Here is a 20,523-nt window from a genome sequence, read left to right on the forward strand (position 1 = left end):
GCCTCCCAGTACTTCCCACTCCGAGGTGCGACAAACGCTGAATACCAGAGGAATCAAGCCACCTAAAATATGCTTAAGGGGAGAAAGTCTCCCACATCCCGTCCCCTGCCCCCCCGCACCCCGTCCTTAGCTGTGGCCTCAACCCCTGCAGATGGCAGCCTCCACCACAGAAAGGCAACTTAGGGTTTGTGTGTGTATGTGTGTGTGTTGTGTTGTTTTTTTTTTTTTTTTTTTTTACCCGGCTCTTGGCTGTAATTGGATTCAGCCTGAAACAACCACGTCCGCACCGGGAAAGGAGGGCATTGGGGCGGGGGCGGAGAGGCTGTGGGAGAAGGGAGGGACCAGAGGAGTGAGAGAGGGCTCGCGATGCAGTTCGCAGACTAAGCAGAAGAAAGATCAAAAAACGGGAAAGAGGGGACGAGCAAACAGGCGCTTTCAAGAACAATCCCCTCATCTCCAAGCGGACAGCGCTCTAGGAATCCAGATTCAGTGCCCACCGAAGACAAAGGCGCCCCAAGGGAGTGGCGGCGCGACCCCAGGGCTTGGGCCCCCGCCGCGGAGCCCGCACGGCTGGCTGCCGGGACGGTCGCGGACCATGTCTCCTGCCCCACGGCCCACCGGCGGTCTGCTGCTCCCCCTGCTCACGCTCGCCACCGCGCTCGCCTCCCTCAGCTCGGCCCAAAGCAGCTTCAGCCCCGAAGTAAGTGAGCTCCCCCGGCCCTGCCGGGAGTCGCGCCCGCCGGGGAGGCGAGCCGGGGGTCTCCAAGGGGACAGCCCCCTCTTTGGAGAGCAGGGCGCTCGGGGTCTCGGCCGCTCCGGCCCGCAGCAACCCCCTCCCTCTCCTTTCCCTCCTCATCTCCAAACTTCCAAGTCGATCCAACTTCTGCCTCCCCCAGCCAGCCCCCCCACCCGCCGCCGCTGACTTTCTTTCCCGGTCCTTTCCTGGGAAGCTTTACAGCCTGGGCCCACCCCCACCCTCCCCGGTTCCCCCGGGCTCTGAGCTCAGCTCCAGAAGCAGGAGGGAGCCTGGTAAATACTTGGACTCCGCTCAGCCCCTGCGCTGCCCTGGTTTCTTGTCATGTGCGCGAGTCCGTTGTTTCTTCAACTTTCCAGCCCTCCAGCGCTCTCCCGCCCGCGCCCGCCGGCCGGGGAGGCTCGGGTGGACCGCGCCGCGGCTCCGGGGCCCCCCACGCTGCGCGCCTCCCGGGCGGTCCCGGCCCTCCGCGGATGCCGCCGCCGTCAGGTGGGGTCGGGGCTGGACGGCTGAGCGGCCCCGGCCCCCCACCCCACCCCACCTCCCCGCGCCGACCCCGTGTCGCGGCCGGGAGCCCTGGCGTCGAGGGTCGCGGGGCTGGCGCCCTGGCCGCCTTTCCGTACACACAAAGCTCTCCTTGTGAGCCGGGGTTCGGCCGGGAGGCCGCCTCCTCCTTCTGCCCCCCCTCACCACCCCACCCCACCCCCCAGCGGCGCCTTTAGGCTCTTCCAGTTGCTTTTGTTAATTGCTTTTCTGTGTTAATTGCAGGGAGACTGAGGGCATCGCACCGGGGAGTGGGGAGAGGGTCGGGCCCAGGGCACCCGCACATGTCTCGACTGACTGCCTCGGGCGCCCCCCCAGCCCATTCCCTGAGGCTGGCCCACCGGCCCGGGAGGAAGCCGCGTAGGAGTTGTCTGGGGAGGTTTTTTCTCTTTCTCGCTCTCTCTCTCTTATTTTGGGGTGAAGGTGGGAGACGAATTTGATCAGCTTCTTATTTTGGGCCATCCCAACCCACTCAGCCCGGCAGGGCCTGGGTGCGGTCGGGAGGGGCCGGGAAGGGCCCCAGAAGGGGGAGGGGATCTGGACTTGGCTTCCTCCCTCTTGGTCCTGGCCCTGGACCCACCCCCGGAGGAAACATCTCCAGAAAGAACACACTCTCTCTGTCCCGAAGGGATCTGAGGCTAAAAAGCCAAGTGTGGCCCTAGGAGTGGGGGTAACCAGGGACAGTGCAGATCTGCCCTGCGGCTAAGCCTGACACGGTCCTGCAGGAGGAGGCATCCTCTCCCCTGGCCTGGAGTCTTCATCCTAGGCCTGCAAAGAGAGCTCCTAACAAAAGAAGCCCGGGCATCTGGGGCTGCCCACTGCCAACTTTGCCTGCCCTGCCTTCCCTCCCCTGCCCCACTAGGCCCCCTAGGGGAGGGGCGGCAGCCCTGGCTCTGTTTTAAGTGGGTCATGGGCAGTCCCAGTGCCAGAACCACCATTCGCTTCTGGGCCACGGAGGGGTGGGAGGCAGAGGGATGGAGGAGCGCGCCCAGAGGCTCCCATCCAGGGCCTGCTGGAGTTTGCCAGAGTTCCCCCCAACCCACCCACCTTCCCCAGGACTCCTAGGCCAGAGGTGGGAGGGGTTCTCTGGACTTCTCCCCTAGGGGAATACCTCCGGACCACTCAGTTTTCAAGACAAAGCCAGCCAACAGAGTTTTCTGACCTAACAGAGTTGCTCCCTCTCCAGGCCAAGCTAGAGGACGAGCTGGGGTGGCCAGGCCTCAGGCAGCCGGGTCCCTCCCACCGGGCCTCCAGAGTCCTGCACCAGCTCCAGGACGGCCCTCTCCTCCCCGCGGCCTGTCTGGCATTTGGCCCTTCCCCCACCCAGCCGCAGACACAAGAGTCCTCTCTTCTGTGGTTCCTACCTCACCTCCTAGTCTCCTCTGTGGTTCTTGCTTTGCTCAGAGCCTAGGCCGGGGAGGAGAGGGATGGGGGCACTTCCTTTCCAGGCCTCGAGGCTCTCTCGACTGCAGGGAAGTCCCTTTCTTGCCTAAGTCTCCATTTTTGTCTATTGTGTGTGGGGTGGACGTTGTGGGTGTGAATATTTACGCCTGCCTACTTTCTTGAAAGACGCATCAGGGAGAGGGCTTTATCCCAGAGCTCCTGGATGTGGGTTCTCACCTCTCTTGCCACTCTCCATTCTGTCATTCTGCCCTAAGAGAATTCCCCTCAGTTGTGTTCCCCGAGGGTTGAGAGGGCCCGACTTTAAGTCCTCCTGACTTCCAGTTCCAGGAGTAGGCCACTCTCATCCTTCTCCAGAGCTGAAGCAGCCGCTCCCCCACCAGGGGTCCTGAGCCTGGGGTGTGTGTACCCCACAGGTGAGGCTAAGGGCAAAGGGAGTTTCCCGCATACTTAGGCACAGGCCACAGCAGGCCTCCCGCGGGCACTAGCTGTGGTATCAGCCGGCACAGGTCAGGGCAAGTCTGCAGCTCCTGGGGAGAGCAACCAGGTCCTGCAGCACCCTGCTCTGCTCCCCTGTGGTATCCCAGAGGTTAAACTTGGCTCCTTCCTCTACCCCTGAGGAGGGGCTCTCCCAGGCGGGTGGTGCTAAGGTTGCTTTGGCCAGGCCTGTTGGCTGGGGAAAGGCTGGGTTGTTTACATCTCGGGCCCTAACTCCCATCAGCCTTGGGGGATCACTTCCCAGAACCTGTTGCAATTCTTGCCCCCGCGGGCACATGTCCCCAGTCAGCTGCTCCTGAATCACCCCCAGCCCCAATGCAGGAGCACTGCTCCACTACCAGGGCCTGGGCCTAGAGGTGAAGAAGGGCCAGGAAGACCCACCGTGACAACGTGGGCTAGGGGTTGTGGCACCCACTCCCAACTTGCACCCTAGGCAACCCGCAGGCCCTCTCCTATCTCCTTAGGAAACTGAAGCTGGAGCAGGGACCAAAGTAGTGTCTCCACTGGAGAAGCCGAGTGTTTTCTTATTCCATATATAACTTGGCTCGTTTTACTTTTCAGGCTTTAGGAAAATACTCCATTGTTCTTATAATAAAGGCTGGTTTTTCCCCCCGACAGGGCTTTGTATTTTGTGTGCCTTTCAATCAAATACCGAAAACCTAACTTTATGTTAAGGCAACATGCCAGCCTTTATATTACGAACAATTCACAACATACCTCAAGTACAATACTGTCACCGAGTCTCTGTCACCACCCCCACCTCCCACTCCCTCTACTGAGAACCTCAGATGGGCCTTTAGGTCCCAAGCCCTAGGTCAGACGCTTGGATGGGGACAGTGGCAGGATCCTAGCTCTGTGGCTGGATCACACCCCCACCTCCAAAGGTCCCAGCTTCCCATCTCAGCAGCCAACCTCAGCCCTAGCTCCTGTTCCACTCTCCTTTCTAAGAAGATCTCAGCTGTGAGGGTCCTGGAGACATGGCACCCCTGTCCCAAGACGGTCGCATACCAGGTCCAAAAGAGAGCCCCCTCCCCCTCCCTGCCTCCACCCATCATGGGCACAGCCCATTCGCAGGTAGGACCTGCTATATTTACAAGAACACTGACACAGAGGAGGAAAGTGCTGGAAGGAATCTCAGCTCTGAGAAGACATCCTAGGACTCAGTTAAGCCATCTGGACTCCCATTCTCAAGAGTCACAGCCAAAGTCCAGAGCCGTGGCTCCCCACCCCTGTTTGAGCCCAGAGCCCCGAGAAGACAAGTCATACTGGGGCCTGGGCCAGAGTTCAGGTCCAACCTGGGATCTCCTCCAGCCCCACTGCCAGAGCCAGGCTGGGAGCTCGTTGCCCTTTCCTCCTAAGCCAAGGGTGCATGCCAGATACCATGGGGAGGCAGAGGCTCCCCTTGGGCCAAGTGGAGATGCTCTAAGCCACATCCCTCTCCCTACAGGCCTGGCTGCAGCAGTATGGCTACCTGCCCCCCGGGGATCTGCGCACGCACACACAGCGCTCGCCCCAGTCCTTCTCAGCAGCCATCGCTGCCATGCAGAAGTTCTATGGGCTGCGTGTGACGGGCAAGGCTGATGCAGACACCATGAAGTAAGTGCGAGACCCTGGCAGGAATCCTGCCTGGCACCCAGCGACAACACTGAGCACAGAGATACTGCCACCGACACGCCTGACTCCTGCCCTCTCCCCCGACCCCACACGCTGGGCATTCGCTGGTCCCCGCCCTCTCCCATTCACCCCAACCCCATAGCCTTGGCCCTTCCCCACACTGACCCTGAGACCAGGCACTCCCCTTCTCCTCTGAAGACCTTTCTCTTTAATATGCTATCCTGACCACAATCGTCACACCCCAGGGCCATGAGGCGTCCCCGCTGTGGTGTTCCCGATAAGTTTGGGGCCGAGATCAAGGCCAATGTTCGAAGGAAGCGCTATGCCATCCAGGGCCTCAAATGGCAGCATAATGAGATCACTTTCTGGTGAGTCCAACAGGCAAGCTGCCTTTCTCGCATCAGGGTCGCCCTCCCTATCAGTTGTGCTAACAGACCCTGAGGCCTCCTGTCCTACTCACCTCTCTGCAAAGTGCCCTTGGGAGTGGGGAGGAACGTGGCTGTAATCCTGGAGGAAGGTGCAGCTTGTGGGGGGTGCACCCCAGGGCCAGAAAGCCGAAGCCTCGGGGTCCCCTGAGCCCTCCGTTCTTGGGGGAGAGGCATCCCGAGGCAGCAGGAAGAGCCGGGGCAGGAAAGGTGGCTGGGCGGTTCAGTCAGACCTGGGAAAGTACAGGGAAGGAGAATCGTATCCATTGTTATCCTAACACACTCCCATCCTCTCCCCACGTGGCTGGACCTCAGCATCCAGAATTACACCCCCAAGGTGGGCGAGTATGCCACGTTCGAGGCCATTCGCAAGGCGTTCCGCGTGTGGGAGAGCGCCACACCACTTCGTTTCCGAGAGGTGCCCTATGCCTATATCCGCGAGGGCCATGAGAAGCAGGCAGACATCATGATCTTCTTCGCTGAGGGTTTCCATGGTGACAGCACGCCTTTCGATGGCGAGGGTGGCTTCCTGGCCCATGCCTATTTCCCGGGCCCCAACATCGGAGGGGACACCCACTTTGACTCTGCTGAGCCCTGGACTGTCAGGAATGAGGATGTGAACGGTGAGCAAAGTAGCCCTGGGACTCCTTTATTCTGCAGAGAGTCGATGATCATTTGGGGGTGGGGGGGGGTTCTTCTGCCTCTTCCCAAAACCTCAAACCCCAAAGTCTCTGGCCTACAAAGATCTCCTAGTCTGACTTCCAGTGAAAGCAGGATTCTTATTTTGCTCTGGTTATATCTGGTCCCTCTCTTACCCAATAATTGACTTCCCAAAGACTTCCCACGTTTCCAGGCAAACGTCACCTCTAGCTCCTGGGAGAACCTGCAGCCCAGATGGGACCTCAGCTTCCTTTCATACACATCTTCCTGGGTTTGGTATCTGGCCCCAGGACACCCTCTCACCTCTACCCAGAATAGACTGCTGACTGGCTTTGTGGCTTTGGGGGTGGAAAACATGACAGGCAGTCTCGGGTGTGAAAACGAAGCCTCTGGTGGGAAAGCAGGGAGCCTGAGGGAAGGGACCCAGGCTGCCCTCATAATCATCCCCATCCCTCCAGGGAATGACATCTTTCTGGTGGCTGTGCACGAGCTGGGCCATGCCCTGGGCCTTGAGCATTCCAATGATCCCTCGGCCATCATGGCGCCCTTTTACCAGTGGATGGATACAGAGAACTTTGTGCTGCCCGATGACGACCGCCGGGGGATCCAGCAACTTTACGGTGAGTAATCCCTACCTGCTCCTTCTCCTCTCCTGGTCTCTCCGACCTGTGCATCCCTTCCCTTCCCCCACACCCTACGGTCTCCACCCAACCCCACCTGACCCGGCCTCTACCCACCACCCACTCCCACTTTTTTCTTTTTTCTTTACATTATTTCTTCTACATGTTTTATTCTTCTCCCACTTTTGATTCCACCTTCTCTGCCCTTTCCCACCTGATGGCTTCAGCCTCCCCCAAAGGGCCATCCACACCTTTCCGAGGAGATCATCTGCCCAAATAGCTGTTCTTTCCTCCCCCTCTGCCACAAATTCTGAAGTGCCTCCCATGTTCTCTACACCAGGGAGTCAGTCAGGGTCCCCCACCAAGATGCCCCCTCAACCCAGGACGACCTCCAGGCCCTCTGTCCCCGACAAGCCCAAAAACCCCACCTATGGGCCCAACATCTGTGACGGGAACTTCGACACCGTGGCCGTGCTCCGAGGGGAGATGTTTGTCTTCAAGGTGAGAGGAAGAAGTGGGCCGGTGTGGGAGACGGGAGGGCTCTAAGCCCAGCAGGCTGGGTGGAAACGGCAGCAGGAGGACTAAGAACGAGAACTGAGACAGTGGGAAGCTTTGGGGACCGAGCCAGAGGACGAGCTACAAGACAATGTACTGTCCCCACCTCGACGCCTTCTAGGAGCGCTGGTTCTGGAGGGTGAGAAATAACCAAGTGATGGATGGATACCCCATGCCCATCGGCCAGTTCTGGCGGGGCCTGCCTGCATCCATCAGCACTGCCTACGAGAGGAAGGATGGCAAGTTTGTCTTTTTCAAAGGTAACCAGGCATTCTGCCTTAGTTCTCTGGGTGTGGGGAGAGTCTCCCTGGAGGAGTGGATTCCACTTGACTCCTCCAAAGACCCAAGTGCCCAAGGGGAACCCTGATCCGGCCCTTCTCTCTCCTCTCTAGGAGATAAGCACTGGGTGTTTGACGAAGCTTCCCTGGAGCCTGGCTACCCCAAGCACATCAAGGAGCTGGGCCGAGGACTGCCTACTGACAAAATTGATGCCGCTCTCTTCTGGATGCCCAATGGAAAGACCTACTTCTTCCGAGGAAACAAGTGAGACCTCAGCCCCTTGACTCTAGGCCTCCCTCCTCAGACACCACCACCAGAGTCCCTCAATTCTGGAGAAAGACCCACCTACCCCTGGGGCGTTTCCCTGGAGAGGTTAGCTGCTGGCTGAGCCTGCGCTGTTGCCTAGCAACAGACAGCCTCCATTAGGTGCTGAGTGAGTGGGAAGTGACCGGGTCACCATTCCAGACCAGACCCGGTCATTTGGCGCCTCCTGCCCTCAGCACCGTGCCTCCACCCCAGCTGCCAGGCACTGTCATTAAAGGCTGCTGGTGGCTCCTTGCAGCCTGGGACCTCCCATCCACCCCCACCTTCCGCCACTTTCAGCTGCAGGCCCTCATTACTCAAAACCCCTGTCGCGCACCCTGTCCGTAGCCACCCTTTGCTCACTGGTGGATTTAGTCGTGGGCCCCGCTACCCTCTGAGGACAGGCCCAGTGCCCGACCGCTTCCGTCCCCCTCCTGTCCCCCAGGTACTACCGTTTCAACGAGGAGCTCAGGGCAGTGGACAGCGAGTACCCCAAAAACATCAAGGTCTGGGAAGGGATCCCCGAGTCTCCCAGAGGGTCATTCATGGGCAGCGATGAAGGTGAGGGGCAAGGGAGGTGTCGTGAGGGGAGGATGGGGACAGGGGGTGAAGGGGAATGGGGGGGAGCCATACAGGACAGTATGCTGGGGAAAGCAGTGACGAGGAGGGCGCCGGAACCCTTGCCACGCGCCCGGCTCTGAGCACGGTGCTTTCCCGAAGCCCCACTGCCCTTCCAGCCTGGTCCTAGAACTAGCCGGGTTTACGGCTGAGGCCAGTGATGTTCACAAAGGTTAAGGGATGAACTCAGCTGGCTCGCGCCACTCACAGATGTTCCTTCGCTCTTCTCCTCTCTGTGGCTCTTCCGGACGCCACCTTCGTGCCGACCCCTGCAGTCTTCACGTACTTCTACAAGGGGAACAAATACTGGAAATTCAACAACCAGAAGCTGAAGGTAGAGCCAGGCTACCCCAAGTCAGCCCTGCGGGACTGGATGGGCTGCCCCGCGTCGGGGGGCCGGCCGGACGAGGGAACCGAGGAGGAGACGGAAGTGATCATCATCGAGGTGGACGAAGAGGGCAGCGGGGCGGTGAGCGCGGCCGCCGTGGTGCTGCCCGTGCTGCTGCTGCTCCTGGTGCTGGCGGCGGGCCTCGCCGTCTTCTTCTTCAGACGCCACGGGACCCCGAAACGACTGCTCTATTGCCAGCGGTCCCTGCTGGACAAGGTCTGACCCCCACGGCCGCCCGCCCACTCCTCCCACGAGGACTTTGCCTCTGAAGGCCAGTGGCAGCAGGTGGTGGTGGGTGGGCTGCTCCCACCTGTCCCGGGCCCCCTCCCTCCCCGCCCCCCACCTCCCTTCTTTTCTGTCCCGTGACTGCCTCTGTCAACCTCAGCCCTGGCATTGCTTCTTCCCTAGATGGGTCCCCTGGGGGCTGATCAGGGGCCGCCGTCTCCAGCCCCTGTCCCCCCAGGGGCCTCCGTAGCTTGGTATGTGTCCAGCCCCACCTGAATGTCTTGGCTCTGCACTTAAAGGCAGGACCCTCAGACCTCGCTGGCAAAGGTCAAATGGGGTCATCTGCTCCTTTTCCATTCCCTGACGTAACTGTAACCTCTGAACTCTGACCTCAGGAGGCTCTGGGCACGCCAGCCCCGCAAGCCCCCAGGTGTGCCCCATTGGCAACCTCCTACCACTCTTCCTGGCTTAAAGGAATCTAATCTTGTTGAGGGGGAGACCCTGAGAGAGAGAGGAGGAGGGGGGAAGGGCCGCGCAGCCATCCTAAGACCTTGGGAGGAAAGCTCAGAGTCAGTCCTCTCCGCAAAGATCTGCCTCTGCCCCACCTGGCCCCGAGAACTTCCCCAGGAGCCTGAGCCATTAAGGGGCTGTGGAAACCCTTGACGGCCCTACCCCCACAAATGTCAGCCTTGGGATGTCAGGGCTAGAGGAGCTGAGACTAGGGGCTGTAGCTACCGGGGTAGGGCAGGTGGGGCCAAGGAGAGAGACTGTCTGGAGCCCTGGGGGTGAGCCTGAAGGCCACAGAAGAAGAATCTTGCTCAAATGCAGGCAGCTGGGATAGGGACCAAGGGGCAGAGCAGTCGGGGGGGGATAGGACAGGACCAAAAGGCTAACCAGGGAGGTGCAGTGGGAGTGGAGGGCCAGGGGCCAGGCAGGCCAGGCCAGCAGCGACAGCACAAGGTGGGCTGTGGTACCCAGGGGAGGGCATGTTTTATCGGAGCTCTGAGGAAGGGCCGGGGAACAGCACACCTGCCCCACTTCAGTGCCCTTCCTCCAACCAGAGTACGTGTATGGGAAGGGTGGGGAGCCCAGAGAAAGGCAGAGATGACACACATCCAGGGCCTGGCGACTCGGGACCTTCATGAGGGTGGCCACCTAGGCAGCGAGGCGAACAGGGGCTGGCAGCGCTGAGACAGCAGCCTCAGCTGGCTTCAGTGAGGGGCACGTGCCTGGGTGGGTCTCATCAGGTTAGCCCCTCACTTCCTGATGCCCCCGCCCCTTGGCCCATCCTACCGGTGTCCTGCCTCCTCTCCCCCACCCAGCCCACCCATTTGAAGTCTCCTCTGGCCACCACACGTGGTCATGGTACCGGGGACTTGGGAGAGTGAGACCCTGTGGGGGCAGGGAGAGGAGAGGGATGTCAGGGGTGGGGGGGTATGGGGGGTGGGGGTGTGTGGGATGAACGGTGCTGGCAGTTCGGCTAAATTTGTCTTGTTTGGGGTTTTTTTTTTTTGTTTTGTTTAATGTATATTTTTATTATAATTATTATATATGAATTCCCTTCAAATCGTTCCTTTTTGTTAACAAGGGGCATGGGAAGGGTGGGGGTGGGGGGGGCAGAGGCATCCGACCCCAGGAACCTGCAGGGCGGGGCTGGGTCAGTGCCCTCTAAGGACATTTTTGACCTTGTTCAACCTTTCCACAAAGAATAAATGGTGTTTCACATTCTTTGTGTCGCTGCCTTCTCTCGGAGAGGTGAATGGAAAGCATGCCCATAGCCGGTGTTTCCTGTGACGTGGAGTTTCGGCATTTTTCATAAAGGAATCTGTTTATTCTTGGTGGACAACGGGGATTCAGGGCCATAGCTGGGAAGGAGGGCATACTTACTCCGTGGGGGCAGGGAAGTGGTCCACAGAGCCCGCCGCTCTCTCCCAACCCAGCCAAGAGGTTACCTTCGAGGCCCAGAGCTGCAAAGGCAAGAGGAAGTGGTCAAGCTGGGGCCACTCGGAAAATCTTCCTAAATTGCATTACCCTGTCCCGTGATCTGGCCGCAGACCCTCCGTTTCCTCAGACCTCTCTTTCTGCTGCTGGGGACTCCCACCAGGATCATCTTCGGCCTCAGGCAGGCCCTTTACCCCAGCCCTCCATGTCTAAGCCTCTTCTAAGCCTGGGGGGCTCTGCCTGGGGTGGGGGGGCAAAAGGAACACCTGGGAAGGACGGACAGTTGCCCCGTGGCCAATCAGGAGCAGCCTATCTCGGGCAAAACGAATCTCACCCCAATCGCCCAGGAGAGGCAGGATGGTCAGGTCGGAAGGGAAGAATAACAAGGCTTTGTTTCTTCGAAACTGCTGCTCCAGACAGGGTTCCCAGGCTGTCGACCCACCCTTCCTCCGAAACCAGCCTGGAGGGAGGAATAGCTCAGTTGCTGAGTCAGCTCAGCTGAAGGGGAGCAGCCCTCTTTCTTCCTCCCCTTCCCTTCCTGCCTTAGCCCGGCCCTCCCTGGGCTCCAGCCCAGGCCCCCTCCACAGCCTTCCTCCAAGAGCGCTGGCCCCACCTAGGCCGGTGTGGTTCTATCCAGCTGTTCTTCAGGGCTGGTTGGTGTGATTGCTTTGGCAGAAGGGGTACCCCACCTCTCTGCCAGCCAGGAACCCTGAACCTATGCCTGGCCTCCTCCACCTCTCCTGCCAACAGCTGTTTGGCACAGGCTGTGTATCTCAGTGGATTTGGACACCACCTCCCCGCCACCCTCACCGGAGGGGATGGGGACCCGGGGAAGCTGGCATGGGAAAGCCAGAGGTTGTATGGGGGGGTGTAGGGGGCCGTGCATGTCGCAAGGAGCTCAAAGATGAGCTCATGGCCCCTTTGTGTTTTTGTGGCCCACATCTGGAGGCAATTACAGATGTTATCCAGTGGGAGTTCTGCAAAACACAGCTGGAACCAGTACAGGAGCCTGGGGAGGGGGGACTGCCAGAGGGAAGAGGAGGGGAGCCTAGGGCTGCCACGGCTGGAGTGCGGTTTCCCCATCACGAGGAAATTGTTTGGCCCTGATTCTGGAATCACAAGATGCTCTCTGAAGCCAAGGGGGAGAGATGGGAATGGAGGACCAGAGACAAAGGGGGGAAGAGGTGGAAGAGGCTTCCCAAGCAGGGAGAACTGTGGGGTGGAGGCCGCCAAGGTCCCGTGCTTCTGACGTGCCCCGGGCCTAAGGGATCCAGCCCAGGGAGGCCACCCAGAGACCCCTGGAGGTGCCTAGCCGATTGCACAGGGTCAGGCAGGGTGAGGGGAGAACAGAGGTCCCTGTGGCTCCCAAGAGACCTGAAAATGCCGCTTTCACTGGCCCTACCCCGCTTTGTCCGTTGGGCCTGACCCAGTTTCCAAGGTTCCAAGTTCCTGTATTCGAAAGCAGCACATGTGAGCTAGAGCGGCCAGGAGGGAGCCAAGGGGAATCTGCGAGGAGGTTTGGGCAGAACCCAGGGAAGCGGCCTCAGAGGAGACTGGAGCAGGGGCAAGCGCTGAGGAGAAGCAGTGCTCTGCCCCCCACTGCACCCCACACGTTTGAGGCGGGGAGCCACAGACTCCCTTCCCCAGGGCTCCTGCCACCAGCTGGGCCCACACCTCCAAGGCTGCCAGCCAGGTGCTGGGTCAGTGACGTGAGGAGGGAAGATCGAAGAGGAGCCAGGCCCTCCAGAGAAGAGAGGACTGAGCAGAGTGACCCCTCACGCACAACCTGGCCAGCCCTGCTGGTCCTTCACTGTCCCTCCCCTGGGGCCCCTTCTCCCCACTCTGACAGACGTCCCAGTCCTCTTTCCCCTCTGTGCTCCCACTTCCCTTTCCAGCCAAAGGGAGGTGGTAAAAACCCAACATTTGCTGAGGTCCTCATGACACCCAGTGACACAGGCACGACCACGGCCCCTGTTTCACAGGATTGGAACCTGAGGCCCAGATAAGACTTCCTTAAGGTCGGAACTTGTTAGGCCAAAATGAAAACCCAGGTCTGTCTGATTTTTTTTTTTTTTTTTTAATCTGTGCGGGTAGATTCTGCCCGTGTCTCAGGGTGTCTCTTCCAGTGTGGCGCTGTGTGGCCGGTGTGTGTGGTAGTGTGTGTTCTGGGGATCTGAGGGCCCATGTGGGCTTGCCTCCTGTGGCAGCATCGGCATGGGAAGTAGGAATGGAGCAGAAGGGCTCTTCCTCAGGAACCCACTTTGCCTGCAGTCACCTCCTTTTGGGGGACAGGAACAGGTACCCCGAGAGAAGGAAAGAAGAAGCAGGAAGGACTCAGAAGCCAGAAGGACTGAGTGGCTCGAATGGCAGCAGCTAGGGGAGGGATGGGGGTGGCGAATGGCTGTGGCAAGGGCCTAGGAGGATAGTTCCCGTTCCCTGAGGCCCCAAGGGAACCCCAGTCAAGGCTAATCTATTGTCCTGCGGTCCCTGTACCCCTTTTTTACCCACCCTCCAAATCTGCATTCACTTCATTTAAGACACCAATGCCTGCACACCTAACCTGGGGTGTTCGGCCTTCGTCCCTCAGACAGTCTTGGGAGACTGGGGAGACCCAGAGGCAGCCTTTGAGGGGGCTGGGCAATTGGGGCCTGGAAAGGAGGCAGTCCTGACTGGCCAGAAGCCACCTTCCAAATGAGCTCACACACATACTTTCCACCCTGGCCCAGGGCCGAAGGCTGAGCGCCTTCCAGGCCAGCCTTCCCCAGCCAGGCCCAGCCCCCTCTGTCCTCCTCTGTCCCTCACCAGTCCTAGAACCAGGGGTTTTACAGCAGAATTGGGCACCCAGGGCAAGGCTGTTGCCACACCCCAAGGGAGCAGCTTCCACTGCCCCTCCCCACCCCCAGGGTACCTTATTTCTCCAATGGGCCCTTTGTGGCTTAGAGGAGGAGGAGACTAGTTTCCTGTCCCCCAAGTCCCACACCTGGGTGGGGAGGGGCAATAGAGAGCACAGAAGAGGTGTCCACACTGCAGTGAATGGGCGGAAGGACTTCCTCTGAGTGCCTCAAGTAGCTCATTGACTCAGGGACCAGACCAGGTCTGGGAGCTGTCTCACCATGGGTCACATCCTGCTCATACACTTCACTTCCCAGTAGGGGCACTTCCCTCATTTGGGGCAGGATGGGGTCTGGGTGGGGCAAGGCCAGGATGACCACGAGGGAGGGGGAAAGACCGGGACCTCCGAGGCCTAGCGGATTCACACACACGCGACAAGCTCCAGCTCATTTCGATCCTGCCTGTGGTCACAGACGTCAGCCTTTGCTCAGCTTCCAGAGACACGGAGCACCAGGCCAGAGAGCAAAATCGATTCCCAAAAATGCTCTCCTTGGCCACTCCGTGTCTGGCTGCGTGCTAGGATCGTGGTTGCCCTGACCGTATATTCTGGATCCAATAACATAACCTTCCTGAGGTTCTGTGCGTTAGCGCATTCAGACATGGCAGATACTTCAAAAACACGGCCCCTGTGAGCAGATCACATGGCCTGCCCCAGCCCTCCGAGGCCCTGCTGGGATAGCTCTGTCAAGGAATGACTGTGATTCATAAGAATACTGACCCCACCACAGCCACGGGACAAGCATGTTCTGTCCTCGCTTCCTCACAAAGGAGTAGGACGGTGCTAGGCACGCAGGAGCCCCTTACTAAGTTTGTTGATTTGAAGGGACGCCTGGGGGGCTCAGTCATTTAAGTGTCTGCCTTCGGCTCAGGTCATGATCCCGGGGTCCTGGGATCAAGTCCCAGATGGGCTCCCTGCTCAGCGGGGAGCCTGCTTCTCCCTCTGCCTGCCCCTCCCCCTGCTTGTACGCTCTGACAAACAAATAAATAAAATCTTTAAAAAAGGGGGGGAAATGCTTGTTGACTGAAATTGCCCGTGAAAGTTGTGAATTACACAAGCACACAGCGGTAGCTGGGAATGTGTAAGTACTGTATTACCAGTATTATGTACACGAGTATTATGTATACGTAAGTTAAAAAATCATTGAGCTGTAGGTGTTAGTACATTTTATGAACTTGACTATGTATTTTACCTCAATCTTTAAAAAGTTAAAAAAAGAAAGAAAAATATATCCAGGCAATGGGTTCATAACTCCTAAGCAACTACTTTGTCCCTGTGGCCTCCTCATGTGTCCCCCACCGCCTGCCCTTAATCTGGGAGTGATCAGTACTGCGCTGTGTTAACCCAGCGCTTCTGGAAATACCAATCCTTCAGCCTGCACCCTCAGGCCAGCCTGCTCCCCGGATCCTGACCTGGGGGGCCCCACACACAGGTCTCTAAGCTCCATGCCAGTTGTCCCCAAAGTCTCTCCTCCACTTTACCGGCCTGTGCGCCAGAGACCCCCCCACCCCTTGCCTGCACAAAACTGCATCCTAATCCCGGGTGGAGGAAAACTGGACAAGGGGCCAGAGGTACATCCACCCCGCTCCCCAGCTGGCCACACCCCCTCCGCCGCAGAGACCAGCCGGTCAGGGTTTGCGGGGCGATAGCGCCCCCTTGTGCTGGGTGTTGGCACTGCGAACCAAGCTTGAGAGAGGCAGAGGCCAAGCCAGCCCCCCAACAAGGGCCAGGGATACCGCCAGCCTGTTCCTTCCCCCTTTCCACTTTCCAAGTTTCCACCCAGGACACCTGTACTTAAAGGGGTGGGACTATGGGCGCAACAGGATGACAAGCCTTAGTCTTCCAGCTGCAGAGAAGAAAAAGGCAGAGTTTCCCTCAGCTGTCTCTGTGCGGGGGTTGGTGGGCAGCTCCCGAATAACAACGGGAAGGAAGAGGGTGTGGAGTTGAGGGGGTGCGGGAGGAAGTAAGGGGGCACTTCGGTGCCCTCTCAGAGCCCCTCCGAGTCGCCATGCTGCCCCCCTGTGGACGCCTCAGACACTGGTGGCTCCAGGATGCCCTTCCCCTGGGCTCTGACCTCGGAATGCTTTGACAGGGCTCCTCCTTGCCAAGGCCCTCCGGCCTCCCTGACTCCTTTATCCCAGAGTGGGCATTTCTGTGTCCCTTCCCTGAGGCCTTTGGAGATCATGCCTCCTCTTGGGGCGCCTCTAGCCTGCACCCATCCTCCTAACCTCATCCCTACCCTAACCTCAACCTCACCCCAGGAGGATCCTTTAATCCCAGTCTCATATTTAGAGGGCTCTTCAATTTTGTACTTTAAAAAAAAATGCCTGTAGGTATTTTGTAACTATCACTATGTTATTGCTGTGTTTATGCAAAGAGTTTTTATTTGTTAAATAGAAACATCTAAAATACACTAAGTATTGGGGTGTCTGGCTGGCTCAGTCAAGTAGAAGATGTGACTCTCGATTTCAGGGTTGTTAAATTCAAGCCCCATGTTGGGTGTAGACATTACTTAAAAAATAAAACCTTTATAAATAAATATAAAAATAAAATATACTAAGTATATTCAAAAAAATCTTAGTCTTTTACTTTGTAATATACCAGACACCCCCCAAAATGGACATGATTTGAGGTTGCTCCAAATCTCCGAGGTGTGTCTCCAACCCAGTATCTCATTCTTTCCAAAGCGCAAGGAAACTTCCTCCTATAACCATATGGCAGGGTCTTTAATCCCCACTCCCTTCAAACACAGAAGTTTCCACATCTTGAAAAGCTCTCTCCTGGATACTGTTGCAGCCTTGAATGATTTCCCTCATATCCCCCTTTTCTGTCAAGCCAAGGTTTTTCAACAGCTGTCTGCATTCCTTCACTAGTCATTTTTTAAAAAATTTTTTTAAAGTTATTTATTCATTTAAGTAATCTCTACACCCAATATGGGGTTCGAACTCACAACCCCAAGATCAAGAGTGGCATGCTCTTCTGACTGAGCCTGACAGGCGCCCCAACCAGTCATTTCTTTTTAAACTAACCTCCACATCTGTGGAGGCAACCCAGGCATTTACTGAAACTTCTCCTTTTTTTTTTTTAAAGATTTTTAATTTATGTATTTGACAGAGAGAGCAAGAGAGCACAAGCAGGGGGAGCAGCAGAGGGAGAGGGAGAAGCAGACTCCCCGCCAAGCAGGGAGCCCGACACAGAGCTCGATCCCAGGACCCTGGGATCATGACCCGAGTGGAAGGCAGACACCCAACCAACTGAGCTACCCAGACACCCCTGAAACTTCTCCTTTAAAAAGGGGGAGGAGCACCTGGGTGGCTCAGTAGGTTACGTCTGCCTTCAGCTCAGGTCATGATCTCGGGGTCCTGGTATCTAGCCCCGTCCTCGTCTTCTTCTTGTGGCTCCCCGTTCAGCAGGGAGTCTGCTTCTCCCTCTTCCCCTGCCCCTCCCCACTGCTCATGCGCTCTCTCTCAAATAAATAAAAAACCGTTTTTAAAAAATTGAAGTGTAATTAACATACAGGGTTATATTAGTTTTAGGTGTACAATAAAAATATGGAATGCTTCATGAAATCGTGTCATCTTTGCACAGGGCCCTGCTAATCTTCTCAGTATTGTTCCAGTTTCAGTATATGTGCTGCCACATTGAGCACTGAAATTTCTCCTTAAAGGTCCCTCATGACCTCTTTCCTTCCAGGTCTTTTCTCTGCTTTCACTGTGTTGGCTTCATGTCAGCATCGAACACAACTTGCTTCTAGAAGCTTCTTTGCCCTTGTTTTCTGGGAAGTCATGCCATCGTGAAATTCACAATTCACAGAGTTGCCAAGGAATCCTGAAGGTCCAGGACATCTGTCCCCTGCATCAACCCTACCTGTACCGTCAGCTTCTATATCTCAAGCAGGGAATAGACTGACTTTTTTTATTTGCTCTGTTAATTCCAGGCTCTGCCCTTCAGACTGCACAGAACAAACAAATTCTTGTTCCATGCTATAGCTCTTCAAATATTTGGATCTGGTTTTCATATATTCAATCCCTCACTCAAGTTAAGCTTTTCTTTAGGTGAAATGACTTTCTAGTTCCATAAATAGCTTATCATATGACATGGCTTAGAGACCCCTCATCCGTCTTGAACACCCTCCTCTGGATTGATTCATTATATCAATATATATATTTTTAAGATTTTATTTTAAGGTAATCTCTACACCCAATGTGGAGCCCAAACTCACAACCCGGAGAGTCTGAGCCAGCCCAGCACCCCCACTGTATCAATCCTTTAAAACATAGCTTCCAGCACAGAGAGAGGCAGTATCACGCAACGGTTAGGAACAAGGGCTCTGCAGTTACACAATCCAAGTGTGAATCCAGTCTTTACAACTCACTGGTTTGGCGGCCAGCAAGTTATGTAACTTTACGGAGCTTGCATTTCCTCATCTTTAAAATGGGGCTAATAATTGAAAGAGTACTTGAACGAATTAAAAGATGTAATCTATGCGATGCCTATGGCTGGCATTCATTCGGCAAACATTTAATGAGTACTTACTTTGTGTCAGACACTGTTTTGGGCACTGGGGATACACCAGTAAACAAACAGATCCCTGCCCCAAGGAACGTACATTCTTGTGGGAGGAGCAGGCAATAAACATGATAAATGAGTGAAAAAAATACACACACACACACACACACACACACACACGCACGCATGGGTGCGCACACGCATTTACATATGTGTATCTATGGAACACTAGATAGCGATAAGAATTTTCTACATTTTTAGTTCTGCATCCTTTTTGATGAACAGTTCCCCCCTATAAATCACTTTTCTCTTCTTGTGTTTTACTCTAAGTATTCAAGGGAAACCAGGCTGCTTCCTCAACACTTTGCTTAGAAATTTCTTCAGCCAACTGGGCGCCTGGCTGGCTTAATTGGTACAGCATGAGACTCTTGATCCTGGGGTTGTGAGGTTGCGCCCCACACTGGGTACAGAGATTACTTTAAAAAGAAAAAAGAGGGAGGGGCGCCTGGGTGGCACAGCGGTTAAGCGGTTAAGCGTCTGCCTTCGGCTCAGGGCGTGATCCCAGCGTTCTGGGATCGAGCCCCACATCAGGCTCTTCCACTATGAGCCTGCTTCTTCCTCTCCCACTCCCCCTGCCTGTGTTCCCTCTCTCGCTGGCTGTCTCTATCTCTGTCGAATAAATAAATAAAATCTTTAAAAAAAAAAAAAGAAAAAGAAAAAAGAGGGGCACCTGGGTGCCTCAGTCGGTTTAGCATCTGCCTCCGGCTCGGGTCATGATCTCGGGGTCCTGGGATCGAGCCCCACATCAGGCTCCCTGCTCAGTGGAGAATCTGCTTCTCCCTCTGCCCCTGCCTCTCTCTCTCTGCTTCTCATAAATAAATAAATAAATAAATAAATAATATATTTTTAAAATTTTTTTTAAAAAAAGAAAGAAAGAAAAAGAAGAAATGTCTTCAGCCAAATATCCAATTTCATCACTCACGAGTTCTACCTTCCAACAAACACTAGGACACAAACACAGTGAGGCCAAGCTCTTTGCCACTTTCTATCAAGGCTCTCCTTTCCTCCAGCTTCCAATTAACATGTCCCTCATCTCCATCTGGGACCTAGTCAGAGGGACTTTGACCATCTACACTTCTATCCACATTCTGTGCACGACCACTCAGGTAATCTAAGGAGACTGAGGTCTATACAGCTCTCTCCTTCTGAGCCTTCCCAAGAATCGCCCCTAATGGTCCATTCACAGCAATGGCGGCTTTCCCTAAGCATGCACCTCTGGCCTCTGACCATTCCCCAGTTCTAAAGCCACTTCCACATTTTTAGGTATTTGCTACAGCAGCACCCCAACTTCTCAGCAGCAAGCCTCGTAGTCCACTTGGGCTGCTATAACAAGATACCACCGACTCGGTAGAGTTATTGCTCATGGTTCTGGAGACTGAGAAACCCAAGATCAAGGCACCAGCGTGGTCACCTGCTGGTGAGGGCCCTCCTCCTGGTTCACCGCCACATCTCCTCACTGTGTCCTCTCCTAGTGGACAGGGAGGGATCTCTCTAGGGCCTCTTTTATCAAAGGCACTAGTCCCATTGCAGGCTCCGTCTCACAGACCTAACATCTCCCAAAGGCCCACCTTCTCACACTATCATCTTTGGGGGTTAGGAAATCAACATATGAATCTGGGGTCTGGGGGACACAAATGTTCAGACCATAGCACCTTGGCTCCTGCGTGTGCTAGAAGTTTCATCTTGAGCAAGTCATTCGACCTACCTATGACTCAGTTTCCTCAATTATAAAAGGAGGGCAAAAATAACACCTACTTCCTAGAGGTGTGGTGAGGGTTAACTGAGATAATACACGTGAAGTGCTTAGGACAGTGCCTGCCATAGGCAAGTAGTCTACCAAAGTTAGATATTATCATTTTGAAAACCAGACATCTGCCCGTTTTCCACTACTTCCACTATTTTTCATAATTCCTCAAAGATTTCCAAGAACATCTTCACAGGCCCATTCCTAAATGTACCTGATGGTCTAGGATGTGATTTATAGGGGTCCGGACACTTCAACTCACTAGACTAATTAAAGCTTACACTCATTTTAAGTACCTAGGTCCTCTTTAATCTTTTCCTATCGTTTTGGGGCTTGAATTCACTCTAACTATGAACCCCACTGTCTAGCTCAGTGCCCTGCACTTGGAAGGCACTCTAATAAATAGTTATAGAATGAAAGTCTGTTCTACCCTGGTGCAATTTCTTCCTGATGATGATGATTGCTTCCAACAGCCTAGATCTTGACTTTATTTTTT

The 20,523-nt window shown here is 55.7% G+C and overlaps 2 protein-coding genes and 1 non-coding gene across 3 annotated transcripts in view; 1 reads left to right on the top strand and 2 right to left on the bottom strand.

Annotated features, from left to right (window-relative positions):
- SLC7A7 (solute carrier family 7 member 7) overlaps positions 1 to 8,570 on the bottom strand; it is a 54,133-nt gene extending 45,563 nt beyond the window's left edge. The window contains exons 1-2 of the mRNA XM_048216163.2: positions 8,479 to 8,570; positions 5,271 to 5,468 (exon numbers count right to left, since the gene is read on the bottom strand). Of these exons, the coding sequence (XP_048072120.1) occupies positions 5,271 to 5,412 (142 nt within the window). The 5' untranslated portion in view covers positions 5,413 to 5,468; positions 8,479 to 8,570. The remainder of the gene's footprint in view (positions 1 to 5,270; positions 5,469 to 8,478) is intronic.
- MMP14 (matrix metallopeptidase 14) lies at positions 303 to 10,608 on the top strand. The gene is made up of 10 exons (XM_026486528.4): positions 303 to 700; positions 4,644 to 4,792; positions 5,056 to 5,178; positions 5,551 to 5,858; positions 6,354 to 6,515; positions 6,856 to 7,016; positions 7,192 to 7,330; positions 7,463 to 7,613; positions 8,098 to 8,213; positions 8,546 to 10,608. The coding sequence occupies exons 1-10, from the start codon at positions 596 to 598 to the stop codon at positions 8,878 to 8,880; spliced, it is 1,749 nt and encodes a 582-aa protein (XP_026342313.1). The 5' UTR covers positions 303 to 595; the 3' UTR covers positions 8,881 to 10,608.
- Positions 10,609 to 17,259: 6,651 nt separating this feature from the next.
- Positions 17,260 to 17,363, bottom strand: LOC113246093 (U6 spliceosomal RNA). The gene has a single exon (XR_003312882.1). It is a non-coding gene; the product is annotated as a U6 spliceosomal RNA (small nuclear RNA).
- Positions 17,364 to 20,523: the final 3,160 nt, after the last annotated feature.

Source organism: Ursus arctos, unplaced genomic scaffold (assembly GCF_023065955.2).
Source record: "Ursus arctos isolate Adak ecotype North America unplaced genomic scaffold, UrsArc2.0 scaffold_37, whole genome shotgun sequence".
Taxonomy (NCBI): domain Eukaryota; kingdom Metazoa; phylum Chordata; class Mammalia; order Carnivora; family Ursidae; genus Ursus; species Ursus arctos.

Bases quoted from the DNA above. Each gene is read 5' to 3' on its own strand.
- MMP14 (XM_026486528.4), top strand. From the start codon at position 596: ATGTCTCCTGCCCCACGGCCCACCGGCGGTCTGCTGCTCCCCCTGCTC. The intron at 5,859-6,353 runs GTGAGCAAAGTA...CCATCCCTCCAG, and splicing joins CAGGAATGAGGATGTGAACG to GGAATGACATCTTTCTGGTG. The intron at 7,614-8,097 runs GTGAGACCTCAG...CCTGTCCCCCAG, and splicing joins TACTTCTTCCGAGGAAACAA to GTACTACCGTTTCAACGAGG.